The following is a 17,999-nucleotide window of genomic DNA, read 5'->3' as shown; positions in this document are numbered from 1 at the left end:
ATAACAAAACTTAGTTACAAGCTATCAAATTCTTATACAAGTAACATGACAGACATTTTTCATTATCTTTCTAACACTTAGATGTCAAGAATATGATGTCTACTAGCATACTTGATATCTTTCCAGACATAAACCCAAGAAAATATTTGGGTGCACCCACTGAAAAAAATTGGGCGCACAGTTCCAATTTTGGGTGCACCTGGGTGCACATGCACCCAGTATTTCAAGCCCTGTACAGTGACTATAATCTCAACCAGCAGAATCAGTGATTCTCTACAAGGTTAGATTGCAATCTCTACCATTACATATATAAATACATTGATTTCAGACAGTTGCAGACATTGTCTTTATCTATAGAAGATACATGTTTTGACTGGATATAGGTATAGGTACACATCCGAAAATTGAAATCATAAAAAATCAAAAATGGAAATCATTTTCCAATGTTTGTGAGAAGTAGCTCTTATAAGAAACTTCAAACGTTGGCAGGCTTTCACATATCATACAGCTAAACAGTATAATCATACTTTACTACTAAAGCAACAAAATAGACACAGAAGGGAACTTCAATCATCACCAAACCATACGCCCAAATCTTTTAAAAACTAATATCGCATGCAAAACCAGGCAAAAACGCTCAAAATCACTTTAACAAAACGATGATATGACTAAATGAACTCATACAAATGTAAATAATATGCAAGGCCACACATATTTAGTCACTGATCCTTTCTTGTATTTCTTTCGTGAAAATTTGCTAGCACTGTCCAAAGGGATACCAACAAGTTGTAAGATCTTCATATAAACATCTACAACTTCTTAGAAAAGTCCAGAAGTTTTAGAATCCTTTCTCCGTATCTTATCCAATTGTAGAGATTGCTTTGTTTTTAAATTGTTTACCGGGATATCTAACCATCATAATCTTTTAGGGTTGTGTTGTAAGCACCTCCTATGAGTCACCAATCACTTCAGCACTGAACAGAGCTTTCAAACACAGTCACTAAACTTGCATGGCCTTTGGAATAGAAACAAGCATGCTCTACTCAAATTCAAAATGTGTGCATAGAGAGATAACAAATGAAGTAAACAAAACCAGGTTTTTCTTCGGAACCATGCACAGGTGTGGTAGGTACTACAGTACAGTCACACGCATATCTCAGACAACCGTACAACGGTTACGTAGGGAAGGCGTGGAGTGTGGGAACGCTGTGTACCTGAATAGAGGCGTTGTGGTTTGGCATGCCTGAAGATAACGAGATTAAGACTGTAAGTTAAGAGAAAATGAAAAAATCGTTACTGCTTGTGAGGAAGTGGAGACGTTTCGTTATAGATCATCTTGTTGTCGCAAAAAATTTTTGTTGACAAAAATCCACCACCACTTAAGTGTGCAAAGAAAGAATAATTTTGCTTCTAGTCAAATAATACAGAATTAAAATATCCAAACACCGGGGGAAAAGACATACTATTACTGGTAAAATCAAGGCACTTGCAATGGATATACTACATGTACAATGTACTATGGATATAGTTTATTTTTCCCTTTTATCTTGATTCTTTACACAAAAGCAGAGAGGTATCAGTCACCTGGATTTATATCTATATTTGATAAGAAAGATAGGGTCTAAAAAAAGGGAGGTACAGGCATATCTGACATAGGAACATTAGAGAAGAGCACAATTTTTTTTAGATTTTCCGGTGTATGACCAAGAGAAATCTTTCTCTTTGCACACAAGTGGTGAAAGATTTTTCTTCTCAAATTGAAAAATGTTGATCAAAATTCTGACAAAGACAAGAAAAATTCATCACAAATTTGTCACAAACACCACGATACACACGTACCTGCGATCACTGTGTTGATGCACTCGTACAGGAGGGACATGGCCGAGGTACTGGAGAGAAAGGGAAGAAAAACAGTTTCATACAACATCAGTAACAACAATCACAACTTGAAAGAGCCTGGAACATTGAGTACACTATACTGACAAGACGTTTTCCTCCAAATACATGAAATTTGGAGATGGAATGTTTCCAATGAAGCTGCAAGGTACAATTGGCCAATCAACAGATTAAATATTTGAATGCAGCTGTCCAAATTGAGGATTAACGGCCGACCAAAATTAAAGGCAGCTTTTTTTTATCCAACTACATGTAGATCCTTTCAGAATTTTTTCAGTGACATCCATGAACATAGTTTAGTCCCCGAACCCAACATCTTTGTACAAATCTTTGTGTCAATTTTTGTTGCATTTCCTCTTCTTTGATGAGTTTCCTTGTTTTTTTTAATAACCATGTTCAAAGTTGTACTTTTTCATGATTTAACATTTAAGGTAGACAGGCCACGTCAAGGAGGTTTCTATCAGTGCCTTGTAGGTAGGGTTCGTACAGCTAGTGTCAGACTTATCCACATAGCATTAGTCTTTGCTTGTATGATTGTAGATCATTTTGACAGCATAAATGTATTAATTAAGCAAAATGCAATTCTCTCAGTGTTTCTCACAATTCCAAAAAGATCCAATAAAACATTTAGCTTGTAAAACAGATCTTTCTAGTCTGTTCAAAGAATCCTCATTGCTTCTTACAATTTCCAAAAAGCTACCACGAACATTTAGCTTAAAACGGATCTTTCTAATCTGTTCCTGGCGGTACAAACCCCCAATCACGGCACTGAGACACAACTACAACACATTCAGGCCTGGTGGCCGCAAATAAACAGGTCAGGGGGGCTTCTGATTCTACGCCAAATACAACATGCAGGACGAGTCAAGACAGCAGCCAGAGAATTTGGAAGAGAAGGTTTGACACTCACTCGTCACTCCTGATGCTAAGTACATGTAAAATGTATAGAGACAGAGGTGTGAGCCCAGGGAAGAGAGACAACTGAAGAAAAAGGCACTCTTGGTTTATTTATTACATGTGCATTATTTGTGCAACCTTCCTGCATGACGTTTCTGGAGTCACAGCAATTTTCAGCAACAACATCTCTTTCCTCCTCCGTCAAATCTGTAGACACCCCTCTCTCACAATGGTTTATCCCTCCTTCTTTTACGAAAGTTACTATAAAAATTATGGATCGTAGCACTCTACAGAGTGGGGTGTACATCACCTCAACAGAGAACAGTTAGAAAAGGAAGCAGTTCAAAACGTCCAGACGTGAACAGAAATGGCTCGAACTACAAATGTGCACATCTACAGCCTACAAACAAGAAGCAAACAGCAAGTGAAGGAAAAAGCATAAGGGCATGCAAGGGACTCTAATGCTGGGGCTTCAGAGCCATGTTAGACTTACAGCCCTGGTACATATTGCTATGTTAATAACAGTAAAACATACTATATTCATCTCAAAAGCCTCCATACAGTATTCTTCATTAACTCCATCTCCTTTTCTGTTTTCTTTCAGTACACTGTTACTTTCTTTCAGCGATTGTCTTCTGTTCATGTTTTTCTAACAGGGCTGTCTCCAGCTTTTAACTTTTTCCATCCCATTCATTACTTGGCAGCCCATGCTGTTAATTTTTGTTGCTACACCTGTCATTTTGAGCTTGTGAAAATACTTTTTTTCATAAATTTCATGGAGTTCAGATTTTTGGGATGGAAGCTTTTTCGATCCAAAAAAGAAAATTTCCTTTCTGGAACAGAGGGATGGGTCCAGGAGACAGCACTGATTTCAAAGTTCAGTCAAGACTCTCTCGCTGCAAAACATGTTTTTTTCTAGCTCTTAAGATTTCACAAATTTCACTTTGGGCTAATCTACAAGGTAAACTCTACAGTAGTAACTTGTGTCCATCTAAGAGACATCTAATGCAAATACCTGTGGATCAGATTTGTGAGAGGCTCTATCAGTTTCTTCCCCAGTCGTGGCTCTAGCGGTGTCAACGCTCCAAACTGGGAAGAAAATATTGCATCAAATATCATCCCGGCAAACAATTAACTTCTTTAGATCTTAAGGTATTTTCTTACTATAACACTTACGCTACCATATACTATTGGTATAAATTACTAATGCCTTGAAGACTCCTTGGGATTAATTGTATAGAAGAAAATCTATTCTTGTTTATTGAAGGTTGTAAACTGTCAACTCAATGTGCAAAAGTTGTGAGATTAACCTACGATTTTGTTGCTTATCCGCAGTCCCTGTAGTTTTTCTTACGTTTTTATCCAGAAATCATTTACCATTGGGCAATATGATCTAAAGGACAGCATACTCACAGTTTGGAAATGTTTGGCCCTGTCTTTGACAACAACTTGCTGCATATTTTGGATTTTGAGTAGTTAAAAAATTGTGTACTTTATTCGAGAAAATACTGTATCCCTTGTCTACTGTTTGTTCTTACTAAAGAGTTCCACTTTTTAAGAAACCTTTCCTAGTTGTCACCAACGTTTGGCGCAGGTACTAACCAGTTTGATGATCTTGATGAGGACCCAGTTGTTGGTGGAGGAAGTCATAAGTTTGAAGAAGACAGGAGCCAGGGACAGGTAGTTCTTAGGGTTCTTCCTGGCCAGTTCACAGATCACATTCACAGCAGCTGACTGAACACCTGGAAACAGACCAAGTAAGTCAAGCAGCGTAAGTTTGAAAAAAGATTTTGGGTGAAAATAACAAAAAAAATGTCTCTTTTCACAAGGTTGATTTAATTCTAGTAAGGTTGTACATGTCATCTTTTTGTAGCTCTGGTCCACTAAATTTGATTTGTTACTTCCAACATATGAAAAAAATATTCAAATCTGTATTCAGATTGTAACAAGAAAATTTGCATTCATAATCTATACCAAACTTTGTGGTATTTGCTTCAAACTAATAAACAACTTTGTCTTATTGATATCACTGACATCAAAATAAATTCAGCATCCTTTTTCCCAGAAGAAACAGGTTTGATTTCATCAAAGACAAAGAAAGAAAAAATAAAGCAGAAACAATCTTTAAGAAAGTTGAACTCACCTGGATCTGGGTCTTCCAGTTTCTCTTTCAGTCTTGGAAAAGCTGGCCTCAAGGCTTCTGGGAACTACAAACACAACAAAAACATTTTATACATTTTTAATTATAACCTTTTGGTATGGGAGAGTATACAATTGTAGCCTGAATGCCATCATGGTTAGTGTATTGGGGCTTCTATGATGATAAACAAACCAGGATGAACTACTAATACAAGTATCTGAGAACACAGTAAGAAAAGAAAAGAAATCAAAGAAAGGAAATTCAACTCTTCACAGTACCACTGTGATAAGTCTTACCTTGAGGAAGATCTTGTACATGATGAGGACTGCCCTCTTCCTGATGTATGGCCTGGTGGATGTCATCTAGAACATCATTAAAATCATCCTTATTAAAATCATTGCTACTTGGCTACATGAAGAATGGCTGTGTAGCACTACAACAAGTTGATTGACATGGTTTGGTCATCATATAATATGTGTCATTTGTGTCATGAAAGCTATATTAAACACACAGGTCATATTTTTGCCTCTCAATGTGCCGTTAAGGCATAGACATACTTGATTCTATCACGAGAAATTTCTTGAACAAATCTACTCTTGTACCTTCATAGCATTACTTCAATGCCACATCAAACATGGAAACAGCCATATAAGTAACGTTATCTATGGAAGAAAACAGGCGTTTGACTTGTTGACCAAGCAATGACATTGCAGGAGGATCTAATAACGTTCAAGGCTGTTGAAACCAACGTACCAGAGTCATGACATCGTTGGCCAGGTCGCGAGCCAGGTCAGGGGTCATGAAGCAGGACAGTCCGTTGAGCGCGATGGCTGCGTCGTACTGGTTCTGACTGCTCAGGTCCTTCCTGATCATGTTGGTCGTCAACATGAGGACCTCTGTCTCCTCGTGGAAGGACTGGGAGGCAGCTAGGTAACCAATCCTCTGGAATACAGGAAAATAGTCTTCTTGTGATGATACATAAAGAAAATTTAATACCATGCTGACATTTCTGTAACTCCTCAACTACCTTGAATATTACAGGGAAAGCAAAAAGGGAGAGCCAGTGGAAACTACGGAGGAAGTCCCCAGGCCCAACGTCCTGAGGGACATCATCATCATCATCCAGTCGTGCTGGTTACACAGTTGAGCATGACTCTCTCCCTCCCTCCATCCCTATCCTCCATAGCCTTGGGCAGATCTTTCATAGATTACAATATTAAGCTATGTCAATATCCTGAGAGTTGGCTTGCTAAATTTAATTCCTTACACTTACTAAGTTACAGTCCAAATGCAAATGAAGTACATTGCAACTGGAACACACAGTACCTTGAACGTGAACTTGTTGGAGCTCATGACTTCGATGACATTGAAGGCTGCCCAGCTGATGTCATAGCCCAGCATTTGAAGCTGGAATAGTCAAAACATAAAATCATATGAGAAAAACATCATAGTATTGAAATATTTTTTCAGTGACTGTACAAAAGTCTTACAATACAGGTCAAAGTCTAGAGGGGAATACTTAAGTTGCAAATGGAAATTTCCAGTATTTCCCTATATGTGGCCAACATCTTATTGATTATGGTGCACACAATGTCTAATACCTCATTTTACTGCATGTACACTTAACTATGACTTACGTAGGTGAGTTTAGCAACGGCATTGGCCTTGACTGCAATGTTGTCCTGTCGCAGCTCCTGTTTAATCTCGTCAATGCACTGGGCGATAAACTTGGCCTGAAAGACAAATGAATGTTTGAAAATTAAAATGTCCCACTCTTCAAAGTTTGCTTCAACACAAGAATGCTGGCAACCTCTCAGTGTGTGCCCAGTGCCTTCAAAATCTTGCTAGTAATGACAACAAAAAGTCTGCCTAAATAACAGTACTGTATTTGATTCTGAAGAGTCAAGAGATTTTGACAATTATTCTATCAAAATTTATCTATTAGCAAGTCAACCTTGAAGCATGATGTATTTATTCCAAAAGTGAAGATGATATGAATATGTTAAAAAGGTTAACATCTTTTCAAGTAACTACCCTGTAAACATTGAAGCCCTGCAGAAATGATACATAAATACTGGTCCTGGAAAAATACAACATCATTTTAGGACAGCAAAATTCAATCCTCCATTATGCAACATCATGTTACATGGGTTAGTTGTCCTAATCATGATCAATTGTCTGGGTTATAATCAAATAAAAGCTTTGAATGGTACCATCTGAGCCCAATACTAGATCAATGGGTTTGATGAAAATGGCCAGGAACAGACTCTGCCAGTGAAACGATACATGATGCCTCTTGTATACAATGTTGATTAACTTAGTACACTGATGATAAGGAAGGGAGAAAGAGATAAACCAGACAGTCATACTCATAGCAACGAGGTTCATAGTCATAGTCACGAGCTTGGCTTATAACCAACCAAGAGTGAGACTATCTGATAGTGCCACTGAGTGCAACTATAGACCAGAGAAAGGTAAAACTGAAGGTGAAATCTAAAATGGGCCATCTTTTTCTTGGTCCTTTAAAAATGACACAAGATGGACACAAGATGGAAAGATTTAAAGAACTAAGACAAAAAATTCAGTCTAACTTACTCTAACTGCTAGTATTTCTGTCCCTAAAACTTTGTGTCCAAAGAAATGAGCCTGGTCCCAAAGTCCCATTTTCATCATTATATTCCTAAATCTAAAAACCGACAATGAGAATTTATTAAATGATGGTCTCCAGTCTTACTCTTAATTAGCAGGGTTTTATTTTGACGTAGTGGGAATGGCATGGTAGCGAAGTGACCAATCAGGAGATTGGTGTGGAAGGGGTCATTTTGAAAATGTAGAGTTGAAAGTTGGCACTCTGTTAACATCACATGTAATTTGAAGGATTTTTTAAATCAGTTTTGAGTGGCATATCATCATTTTTCATGTTCAGACATTGATTAGACATTGTGAAACAGGCAAATGATAGCAAAGCACCACTACACTAGTTAAAAATGAGCGTAGTGTCCCTTATTTTAGCGTAGTGGCCCACTACGCTAAAATGCACTAGCTAGAACCCTGATTAGTCTTACATGTATGTCGAGCTCCGTAAACATTGCTCTACAGCACTTTGGTCACAGTTTGGCTGAGTGACAGCAAAGATAGGTCATGTAATGGGACAAATTCCACTGTCTTTAGTTTGAACAGATTGTGTACAGCTGCCTCAGCTTCATGGCAAACAAACTACGACAGCAAAGCTGCACAACCATACTGCTACATGCAGTTCAGCACCAACAGGGTTGGACAAGTCCACTAGCCCGATTGTCCTGGACAAGTAAAAGTCCTGTACATGTGTGCCGATCGGGCAAGCCGCAAGCACATGTCCTTCCCTACTTACCCAATAGGGCAAGCAAGATTTTTCAATCAGTAAAATTTTCATAAACTTGTTACTTTTCAAAGTCACATGGCATTAAGCATTGGTAAAAAAAAAAGATAGAGCCAGTTATAAAAAATTCCAATTGCTGGAAGTGAAAATACGAATGTCATTAAAATTTCCGGCATTAGTGAATATATGTAGTTGGTTTGGGCGAGTAAATTTTTTCAGTACTTGCCCAATAGGACAAGTGACTTGTCCAACCCTGACCAATATAATACTGCCTTAAAAATTTAATGCGATTTTCCCTGGTATCTAATGTGTTGAGCCAAAATTCACTATGGATACTCTGAACCCTCCTAGTTCTACAGCACTACGATAGTCCAAAGTTCAGGAGTATGTACTCATTCAATAAACTAGGTCAATAACTAAAATACTCTGACATTATCAAATGATATGACATCTTTTGATTACCTCATTTTGACATGGGCAATAGGCCTCGGAATTGTTGTTGTTGTTTTGCAACAAAGAGGAAATACAGTACAGTGGTGCCAAAATCAACGAAACTGGCACTTGATCCAATTCAAAGGCACCGATCCACCAGATAATGGCACCCCGCTGCGCTCATAAACGGCCCCCGTCAGCCCTTCCGGTCATCCTTAGAGCAGAGCTAACCCTCCTTACTGGAAAAATCACTGGATAGGAAACGGACGTCCCAGATGTGCGTTACCAGTTGCCATGTTTTCAACCGGACTTATGGTACAGCGGGGCTGTTTCAGCGTATAGTCGGGTATTTTGAAACTATGTGACAACTATGAGAGTTTCTACATGCTAACAAAATCCACGCTGCACTGCAAGTACAGTTTGATCGGGGCGAACAGAACAATTTTCATTGTTTTTGTAGGGGTTTGCGAGGCCGATCCTGAAGTAAAGTCTGACTGTATACAGAAAACGGAATAATTTCTCGTGCAACACATGCAAGGGAATGGCAAAATACCATGCGTATGTATCGTTCTACGAGAACAGTGTTTTGATGAATATACAACTGCATTGTGGCTAGTGTATAGCAAGCATTTTGGTAAAGAAACCGCCGATACGCGTTTTGTATGATGCGTTGTTTATTTTTGGGTGCTGTGTGTGCTGGTAACGCAGAGCCCCGGAAATCGGGCAAATTTCGATAACACAAAATGCCGTATATTTTTCTTTTGAAAGGGTATTATGCCCGCCATGTACTTCAGATTAAATGTGAATGTTCCACCGATGATAAATCTTTTCAATATAGCCCTCTACATGACGAAAATTCGCAGAAAATGACGATGTTTGAAAGGCCTTTCCTACCTATCGCTCGCTCCGCTCGCTGGTCGCCTTCGGCGACCTTCTAGTGCTGGTCGCCTTCGGCGACCTTCGGGTGCCTTCGCTCGGAACTCGCCGACGTTCGGCACCCGCTCGGGTTATCCCGAGTACATGTACTTCCTTTAGAGCTAGCCACACTCGTAACATCATCCAGGCAGTATAAAAGCATGGGGGATCCGACAACAATTCCTTGGCCTACCGCCTATGATTTTGATTCTTGTGAAATGATAAAAATGTTGTGCTACTTTTGGACAAGTTGAAGTATTAGGTGAGATTTTAAAACACATGCACATTCATGTGACATCATCTTCTGGAGGTTATTGACACAAAAATCTAGGGCAAGGGAAAAGTCCAAATTTGTGTAACAAAGGCAAAGGGCCAGCTCTGTTTGTCTTGTGTATCATGTGTTGATTTGGTCAAACAAAGAACTGGCAAATATCAATTGAAAAACTGAAGTAATAATCTGATAAATACTGGCATTATCACATATTTGACAATTGTTGCCATCATGGATGGTCTTATTTGTGGAAAAAAGGCTTGACAAGAATATAGTTTGATCATTCATTGTGAAGATATTGTGTGCCACCCTCCATAAGAAAATATTAAGTTTACTGAATATATCCGTTTTTGCCATTCCTTTCGAATATCCGCAATATGCAGGCAATGATGAGATGCCTTAATATACGATTGTAGGTTCCCCTTTTGTATTTTCACAGTTTCGACTTGCAGAAAAGAAAATTTTTCGGTGCCGGTTTTCTGAACCACCGCCCCTCCCCTCTCCATGTTAAAAATCAATACGTATTCACTGATTACCAAACATTCAAATCAACCTGCAATATATCTTCCACGTCACAAAAATATGCTCAGACATCTACAAAGATATGGAAGGTCTAAAAAGATCAGACGAATGTAAATTACATGTGAGATCATGACAAATATATCTGCTAGGACGAGAAAATTAATGGGAAGGAAAAAATTAAGCTCACCTCGTCATCTTTGTGGTTCCGTATGCCACGTACCAAGTCATGCAGGTTCTTGTCAAAAACGCGCTCTAAACTCCCTTTTACTTTCTTCAGCGCCATCTTGAGATTTAAGAAAGGACGTCTTGGTTATTAGCGATCTCAGGCGAGGAAATGGCGTTATATGGAGGTTATAAAACCATTTTCCAAGGGATTTTTGCCAAGGTGTCGTCCGACGGTCCCGGTCCACGGAAACAAGATGGCGGACGTGATCATGTGACGTCGGATGACGTCATGACGGGATCAGCTGATCAAGTCAGACAACTTTTGTGCAAGGTGCATTTATCAGTCTGGCAATACCTTTCGTACCGGTTTGAAACATCCCGGACGGGGAATGTGATTTATCCTTGCCACTGATTGAACAGAAAAAGATCAAGTTTTCAATTAATTTGGATTGCAAAAATCATGTTATGTTGAATGACGTTAAAATCCTCCTTGATTAAACCAAGGACGTTATATCCTTGATTAAACTCTTAATTGTGAGAAAAGTAATTTCTCATCATGCAACTGCATCTGTTTTCAAAGTTGAGTAACTTTTGTCATTAGCTAAACGTTTAACTCTTATTGACATATTGACGTCTATCAATTATTCATAGTAAGGAATACAAAGAAGGATTGTTTTATCTTATAAATCAATAACATTATGACATTTGAGACTCAGTGTAATAAATAGTATCTATACAAAATAGTAGAGACAGTCCTGATATGCTGAAATAATGAGCCAATGACACGTCTTACGTATTCCATAGTTTAATTCTATGTCCCAAAGCCACATTCGATCTCGTGTAGCTACAAAACTATAAAACAATCATCATAATACATTATATGTAACAGCTTGAACTTACTGACAGTGCATAAAACCCGCACAACTATCAATTATGTATTTCACCAGAGTAGGAGAGGTCTAGGGGAATCAACAAGCAGATGTTGTATTTCTAAGTCTCCACCAGAATAACAATGCTTACAGAAAAAATATAGGGAGGATAGTTTGTTAGGGGAGTTTGGCCACCATATTGTTTCATTTGTCTGTCCAGTTTCCAATGTTTACTCTCTGTTCTGGCCAATTATTTCCCTATTTTTGTCAAATTTTATTCTACTAATCTCTTAAGAAGGCCTGGTGGAGGCTAATTTTTAACAACTGCTGTTGGGGTAGTTGCTGTCAGAAAGTATTTCCAAGACTAACCCAACATCTGCTTGGAGAGTGTAGTAACGCAATAAAGACTTGTGAGAGTGTGCCACTTTTTCAATGTCATTTCCACAGTTTTTCTTGTGTCTTTTTGGGGGGAATGAAACTGGTCTAAATATCATATTGCCCCACTATTTGATCCAATGGTTTACACAGTGGTCTGCATGATAAAGCGTCAATTTTTGGCAAGGTGACATTCAGATATATCAAGGTTTTCTCATTGGAAAAATGTGTCATAATGTTAGCAAAGTATTTCGTAAAGTTGTTATCATTGAGAAATGAAAACATATTTCATACCAAGCATTTTGTATGTGATTTTCCCTACAATTTCACACCCCATTTAACATATAAAGTCCCAACCCTTCCCTATAAAACTATCGGGTAGACGGTAAATCTGATAGAATTGGTCAGCTCAAACCTCAAATCAGCTTATACTGCATCACATGCATCTTTGAACAAAACTGCATAACTGTCCTTTCCATAGACATCACTTTTTCTCTGTACAATGCTATATACTATGCTTTACAATACAGTATCTAACAATAGATGTAGCTTCTTTTCATATCATCTTGTATCTCTTGTTGTCCTGCATTCTCCGGATAAATTCAACTCTCACATTTTCACATATTCATACTAGGAGACTTTTGCAATATTGGCTCATACAGTCACATCTTTAAATTTACATGTAAGAGGAACTTTTCCTACACAGCAAGGGGGTGATTCATTAGAGCTCCTGGTGTTAGGGAGGAGAAATTCTGAGCTTACAACTCTGGTAAAACATGAAATAGCAGTAAAGCTAGTTCACCTTTATCTGCGGGGTAACCTGTATCCATTGTTTTTTCAACAGTATTTAGGGATATTAATACAAAGGACAGTGGTTTCAAATTGCAATATTTTCAGATTGCAGAGACCACCGTCTATCGACTTGATATCCCTAAATACCATTTCAAGAAACAGCAGAATAAAGGTTCAAGGTGAAATAGCATTTATCATATTTGGGGGACTATACATTTAGAACTTTTTCCTCTCCCATATAAGAACTGAATGATTCATGTCTCTGCATCAATTATCATGTGTCTACTCTTTTTTCATACAAATTTTACCAGCGAGTTCTAATATTTACTGCAGCATATTTTGTGTGCCTCCCTTTTTTCAGAAAAATCACACTGAGTTTCTTAAAGCACCTTGGAGTACAGATTTTATGTAGTATCTTTCTCTTCTTTCAATCAGCACAAAGGACAGACTGATCAGCTTTTGTTTCATTCTGTAGAACAAAAAGGGGACGCGAATAGGCAGGCAAGGTACGAGTGGGCACTGTGGGCACATGTGTTTGTCCACTTAAATGTCCCCTTCAAATAGTAGTTTGACAACAGCTAATATCTTTTTTATCTGACTGCATTGAACAGTATATCTCACTGAAGTGAATTCTTTTATGATTGCATTTTTATTTTCAATGTGGAAGTAATATAAAGCTACACAGAAACGAAATCCAAATAATGATAACATTTTGTATTCAAACTAGAATGAATCGTACTAATTTTTTTTTTCGATTTGGATTTTGTTCACTGCTGTTGATAGAATGAAATAGAAGATTAAAAAAACACTCGGTAAAGAAACCATTCCCCAGTAAATACAGAGTGAATGATTTCTTACAATCCATGTGTTTTGTTGTAAATTGATATCACATATTTGTCAGCTCCTGTTGTGTACTGGAAACATGTACACTTACAAAAGAGACAGCCAGTGGTTACGACAGAGGATGGTATGTAGACAAGTTGTTCAGAAACGGTTACAAGTTACTTGCTTGCACAAATATTTTGCAGATGCAAACATATATTGTATACCTGTCTGTTAGTTACCCATTGGGTATAGGAGATTCAACAGCAATATCCAACAGTTTAGCATCTGACACAACAGCTTTAATAGCTCACAAGTAAAGACCCTTTGCCATAAAACCATCCCCTTAAACTTTCTTTCTTTAAGCAAACATTAGCAACAAAGTTTGCTTGATAATGTCAACAATTAACAAACATTGCACTCCTTAACCCTCAAAGCCTTATTTCTTATCAAAGTTTTGCAGAAACAAAGTTTATGATGAGGTCAAGTGGATAGGAAATGGTTTCCTAGTAAGATCAATATAGTGTCACTTTTACGGAAGTGGAAATTACTTAAGTTGATGAAAATTTCTATACGAAAAATTAATAAACTTTGTGAGTTGTAGTAATTCTGTTTTACAGCAATAATCTCATAATCAAACTATTCATATTCTTCAGTCAGGCAAGTAATCTGGTTCTTACTTAAGACCCCAGCCAGTTTCTTAGCATGTTCTTGCAATGAACATTCTCTACAACATAATTTAAGTCTAAGACTTTCTATAATACTCCAGACTGTGTCAAAACAATTATCCATCCTGCATAACCTTCTAATCTACAGCAGCAATTTTCAATGAACCCTGAAGACAGCAAATTAAACATAACTCATTGGAAGACAACTGTTAGGAGTCCAAATTCTACTAATTTTGCTATGAAATTCCTGCAAAATGACTATTTTCCACTTCTTCTGGACAAAGGCATTCTAGATTGAAACTACCACCATTTTATACACGACTGTCTGCTTCTATGATGTATTCTCTGGATGTCTAGTGGCAGCAGTAGCTGACAGCATCTGTAATGCTTACAGCAAAGTAGCTGACAGCATCTGCAATGCTTACATTTTTCCTTAGATTTTCTTTTTATTTGTCACAGCTCTCAAAAAACACTGAGTCTGCAATGTTAAACTGTGCTCATTTGATTATTCCCTCTGACTAGCTTGTCCATATCGTAAAGGACGTCAAGTATTGTGCTCGCTGACCAGGCCTGCGTTGGGCAGCCATCTTTGCAGAAGGCACCGTCTGCATTGGTCAGCTCAGGCAGCCCCTTCCAAGGCGACCTGAGGAGAAACATGTAAAAAACAAGGGTTAGAAAGGTCAAAATAGCTCTGGTGCCCTACACAGCATAAGCATAGGTTTTGTATGGAGAGTGCTATTTTTTTAGGCCTTTCTATGAGTCCCTCAAAGTGGAGAGGACTTCTTTCGAGGAAGGAAAATGAAAGAAAATGCTGCTTACTTGAGCAAGGCCTGGTGGTGGTTGGACAGCGTGACCTTGACCTTGTCGATGCACTTGTAGAAGGTGTCGGCCCCACCCACCAGGGAGGAGAAGTGCAGCTTGGCTCTCAGGAAGTAACCAACAGGCCAAAGCCACTCCTGGGATGGGACCACAAAAAACAATGGTTTGGGGTTCAAATCCTCTGCAGGTTCCAAATTTGTGGCATTTAGAAAGGCATTTGACACCAATGTTCTCACTTGACTCAGGTGAAAATGAGTATCTAGCAACGGATATGGACGTCCCATAGATATGACACCAAATGGAGGTACTACGTTTTATAGAAGCGCCACACTTTGAGCTTGTTAAACAATCCAACACACTTATTGAAGAGAGTAGGAGTCCATCCCTGTGTGAGTGAATCAAACCAGTCAGTCTGACCTTATGTAGCTGGTCCTGAACATATTGTTTTACACCTTATGGTAGTTTACTGGTTATGCGATACAAACAGGAATGGTGAGCTCACCGGCCCCTGGTGATAGTTGAATCCCCTGGCAGTCTCCACCTCATGACTGTCCACAGAGTTGATGTAGTTTCCCCGATATTTCCAGTCTCTGTAAATCAATCATCAACACTGATGAACTTAGTTTGCAGCATTGGAATTTGTTGGAACAGAAACATCAAGCAATCTGTCACATGGTTATTCCTGACATTACCGAGTACTAAAAGAGCCACAAAGAGTTCCAGTATTCATAATATCATCATTTGCTTAATTTTTCCTAAGAATATATTCCTTTGGCATCTTATTTAAAAGAGCATACTAGGAACATTTTCACGTACGATATATTTAACTATGTAACTGTTCATGGAATAAAAGATGAGTACAAAATTAAGCAACTTGACAATACAGTACTGTTCTATGTTAGCCAATAAAACTATATCCAAGAAAGCACATCTTACTTTGGGTCCAGAGTTTTTACTCCAAGCGGTCCAAGCAAGACAGTTTCTACAATCTCCAGTGCTTTCCAGGCTCTCTCAGGTGTAAACAGCTCTGGCGCCTGAAATAAGATGTCAGTTTATGTACGTTACTTTCAAGCTTTGTTTGGGTGCAAGACAAGTTTCAAGTTTAGAGTGAGATGGAGGGAGAGAGAGATTCAGAGAGAAAGTGTGAGAAAGAGAGTCCCTGAGAGGGACAGAGAAAGGGAGTCCCAGAAATTCGGAAAGACAGTGCCAAAAACAGATTTTGAGAGAAAGAGAGAGGGAGCTGTAATGCTATCAATAAACAACTTTTGCTTAGTAATACACAAGTTTTTAGCTTGAACATTCCAGCATCTTTTTATCATCTGTGTCATGTCATACCATAAAAGGCTTGTCTTATCCTACTCACCACCGCCATGGCTATACAGAAGTTAGGCCGGAGCTGGTAGTCAGTCCACGGGAAGGATGCCCCAACACTGTCCTTGTAGACGCCTCTCCTGTGGATGAGGCCTGGTTTCTCCTCCCCCTCGTACGGCTCTGACGCTACCCAGAACTTCTTCTCAAAATTGTCCTGCAGCTTCGCGTCCCACTCGGCAAAGGTAACCGTGGTTTCCTTCCCGTCTGTCAGGAACGTGACGCCGTCGTAAGGGTAGGCACCGCTCTGGTGCAAGGCCACCAACCATCTTAATGTGGACTTGCAGAGAGCCACAATTTCTACTGCTGATCCATCCCTGATGAGGCAAAAAGTTATGATCAACGACAACTTAGTACAATATGCAACAGTAAAATCAGCTTTATTTCTACATATATTTTCTCCCAACTGGAATGTGATGTTGTCATAAGGGTAGGCGCTGCTCTGTTTTAACCATATTTTCTACTTGTCCATGGTCTCAGATTTCCATTCTAGTTACAACCAGTAAACAGAGAGTTCTTCCCCCCAAGAATTTCAACGTATTGTGCATATAACTATTGTTCAGCACCAAGGACAGGACAGGCATGATATCAAGTTACTGACATGAAGTCATTTGACTGCTGGCAATCTATATTATCTTTGCACTTCCTACTAACATTTATGTAACCCTTTTCCTTTCCACAAGAAAAATAAACTGTGAAACCTTGTTGTCCCTTACCTGGGTGTAGCAGGTTTTCCCTTGTTTCCCGCCATGTCTGACTCTCCCATCTTGTCCATCCAGGTCCCACAGTTGTGCTCGTTGCCCCCGAACACAAACCCTGTCTCCCAGTCCACCCCTGCATTCACATTAAACCCTGAGGCACAAGAACAGGCATCGTCAGCTCTTGTCTCAAAACATGCGGCTACATGACTCAGTAGGACTTTAAATGATGTATTTACTGTATCTCTGTTATACTTTGTCTGACCCTTGCATCTTCCCTCATGTGACCTCAATGAAAAACGGCCTGTGGGCCAATTTGAGCTTTCATGAATAAACAAAGGTTCAAACAAATCAAACGAACAGTGAAATTTTTCTTCTCAGCAAAACAGTCATGCTCCGTGTCCCCAGTGCTCACCATATGGATCAAACTCTTTGGAGCCAGGGACTCATGGATTTGGATCTCAAACTTTAGCCATGACTTCAAATGGGACATTAAACCGGAGGTTTTAAGGAGTATTACACACCTCAATCACAATCATCTCCCTGCAATTACCAACACATTACCAACACACTTACAACGAGGAACTGAGACAATCTCTTTTTATAATATATTCACCTCTCCTTGGTACTGAAAGGCTTATTGTTATACAAAACATATTTGGGCAAAGGGCTAGCAAGTCCTCCCTGAATACCTCCATAACCTTGCTTAAGAAAAAGCCAGTGCTACCAACAACACCACACAAGCATGTGTACTGTTTAACTGTTACTACTGCTTGGTTGATGCTTAGATGAAAGCAGACAAAGTTTTGATATGAATAAGCATCTGACCTTCTGATGACATGTTGATGTCCAAGCTCGGCCCGGCGTGGCGCTCGCGGAACGAGATCCCCTGGGCATGGCGCTGTAGTGCCTCCTGGATTATCTTGTAGAGTGGTTCTTCCTGCAGTTCAACACAAATCTGTCAGATGGCACTACCACCAGGCCTTGATCTG

The 17,999-nt window shown here is 39.0% G+C and overlaps 2 protein-coding genes and 1 long non-coding RNA gene across 10 annotated transcripts in view; 1 reads left to right on the top strand and 2 right to left on the bottom strand.

Moving 5' to 3' along the window:
- LOC118431367 (AP-3 complex subunit delta-1-like) overlaps positions 1–10,881 on the bottom strand; it is a 31,121-nt gene extending 20,240 nt beyond the window's left edge. For 3 of the 5 annotated variants that reach the window (XM_035842499.1, XM_035842500.1, XM_035842502.1), the window contains exons 1-10: positions 10,619–10,881; positions 6,571–6,666; positions 6,260–6,340; positions 5,687–5,875; positions 5,230–5,295; positions 4,937–5,000; positions 4,396–4,535; positions 3,809–3,882; positions 1,840–1,889; positions 1,215–1,264 (exon numbers count right to left, since the gene is read on the bottom strand). In XM_035842499.1, the coding sequence (XP_035698392.1) occupies positions 1,215–1,264; positions 1,840–1,889; positions 3,809–3,882; positions 4,396–4,535; positions 4,937–5,000; positions 5,230–5,295; positions 5,687–5,875; positions 6,260–6,340; positions 6,571–6,666; positions 10,619–10,714 (906 nt within the window). In that variant the 5' untranslated portion in view covers positions 10,715–10,881. The remainder of the gene's footprint in view (positions 1–1,214; positions 1,265–1,839; positions 1,890–3,808; positions 3,883–4,395; positions 4,536–4,936; positions 5,001–5,229; positions 5,296–5,686; positions 5,876–6,259; positions 6,341–6,570; positions 6,667–10,618) is intronic. The other 2 variants (XM_035842501.1, XM_035842503.1) reach the window with 1 other exon arrangement.
- A 485-nt stretch (positions 10,882–11,366) lies between these two features.
- On the top strand, positions 11,367–13,431 carry LOC118431453. Its single transcript, XR_004832983.1, has 2 exons — positions 11,367–11,731; positions 11,764–13,431. It is a non-coding gene; the product is annotated as an uncharacterized LOC118431453 (long non-coding RNA).
- Positions 11,934–17,999, bottom strand: part of LOC118431363 (glycogen debranching enzyme-like) — a 58,208-nt gene continuing 52,142 nt past the window's right edge. For all 4 annotated transcript variants that reach the window (XM_035842496.1, XM_035842493.1, XM_035842494.1 and 1 more), the window contains 7 exons: positions 17,836–17,947; positions 17,026–17,161; positions 16,305–16,626; positions 15,878–15,975; positions 15,444–15,531; positions 14,942–15,078; positions 11,934–14,765 (listed from right to left, as the gene is read on the bottom strand). In XM_035842496.1, coding sequence (XP_035698389.1) covers positions 14,609–14,765; positions 14,942–15,078; positions 15,444–15,531; positions 15,878–15,975; positions 16,305–16,626; positions 17,026–17,161; positions 17,836–17,947 — 1,050 coding nt within the window. In that variant the 3' untranslated portion in view covers positions 11,934–14,608. The remainder of the gene's footprint in view (positions 14,766–14,941; positions 15,079–15,443; positions 15,532–15,877; positions 15,976–16,304; positions 16,627–17,025; positions 17,162–17,835; positions 17,948–17,999) is intronic.

This window comes from Branchiostoma floridae, chromosome 15, assembly GCF_000003815.2.
Source record: "Branchiostoma floridae strain S238N-H82 chromosome 15, Bfl_VNyyK, whole genome shotgun sequence".
Taxonomy (NCBI): Eukaryota; Metazoa; Chordata; class Leptocardii; order Amphioxiformes; family Branchiostomatidae; genus Branchiostoma; species Branchiostoma floridae.
Note: the sequence above shows the minus strand (reverse complement) of the source record. Positions and strands in the feature narration are given on the sequence as shown.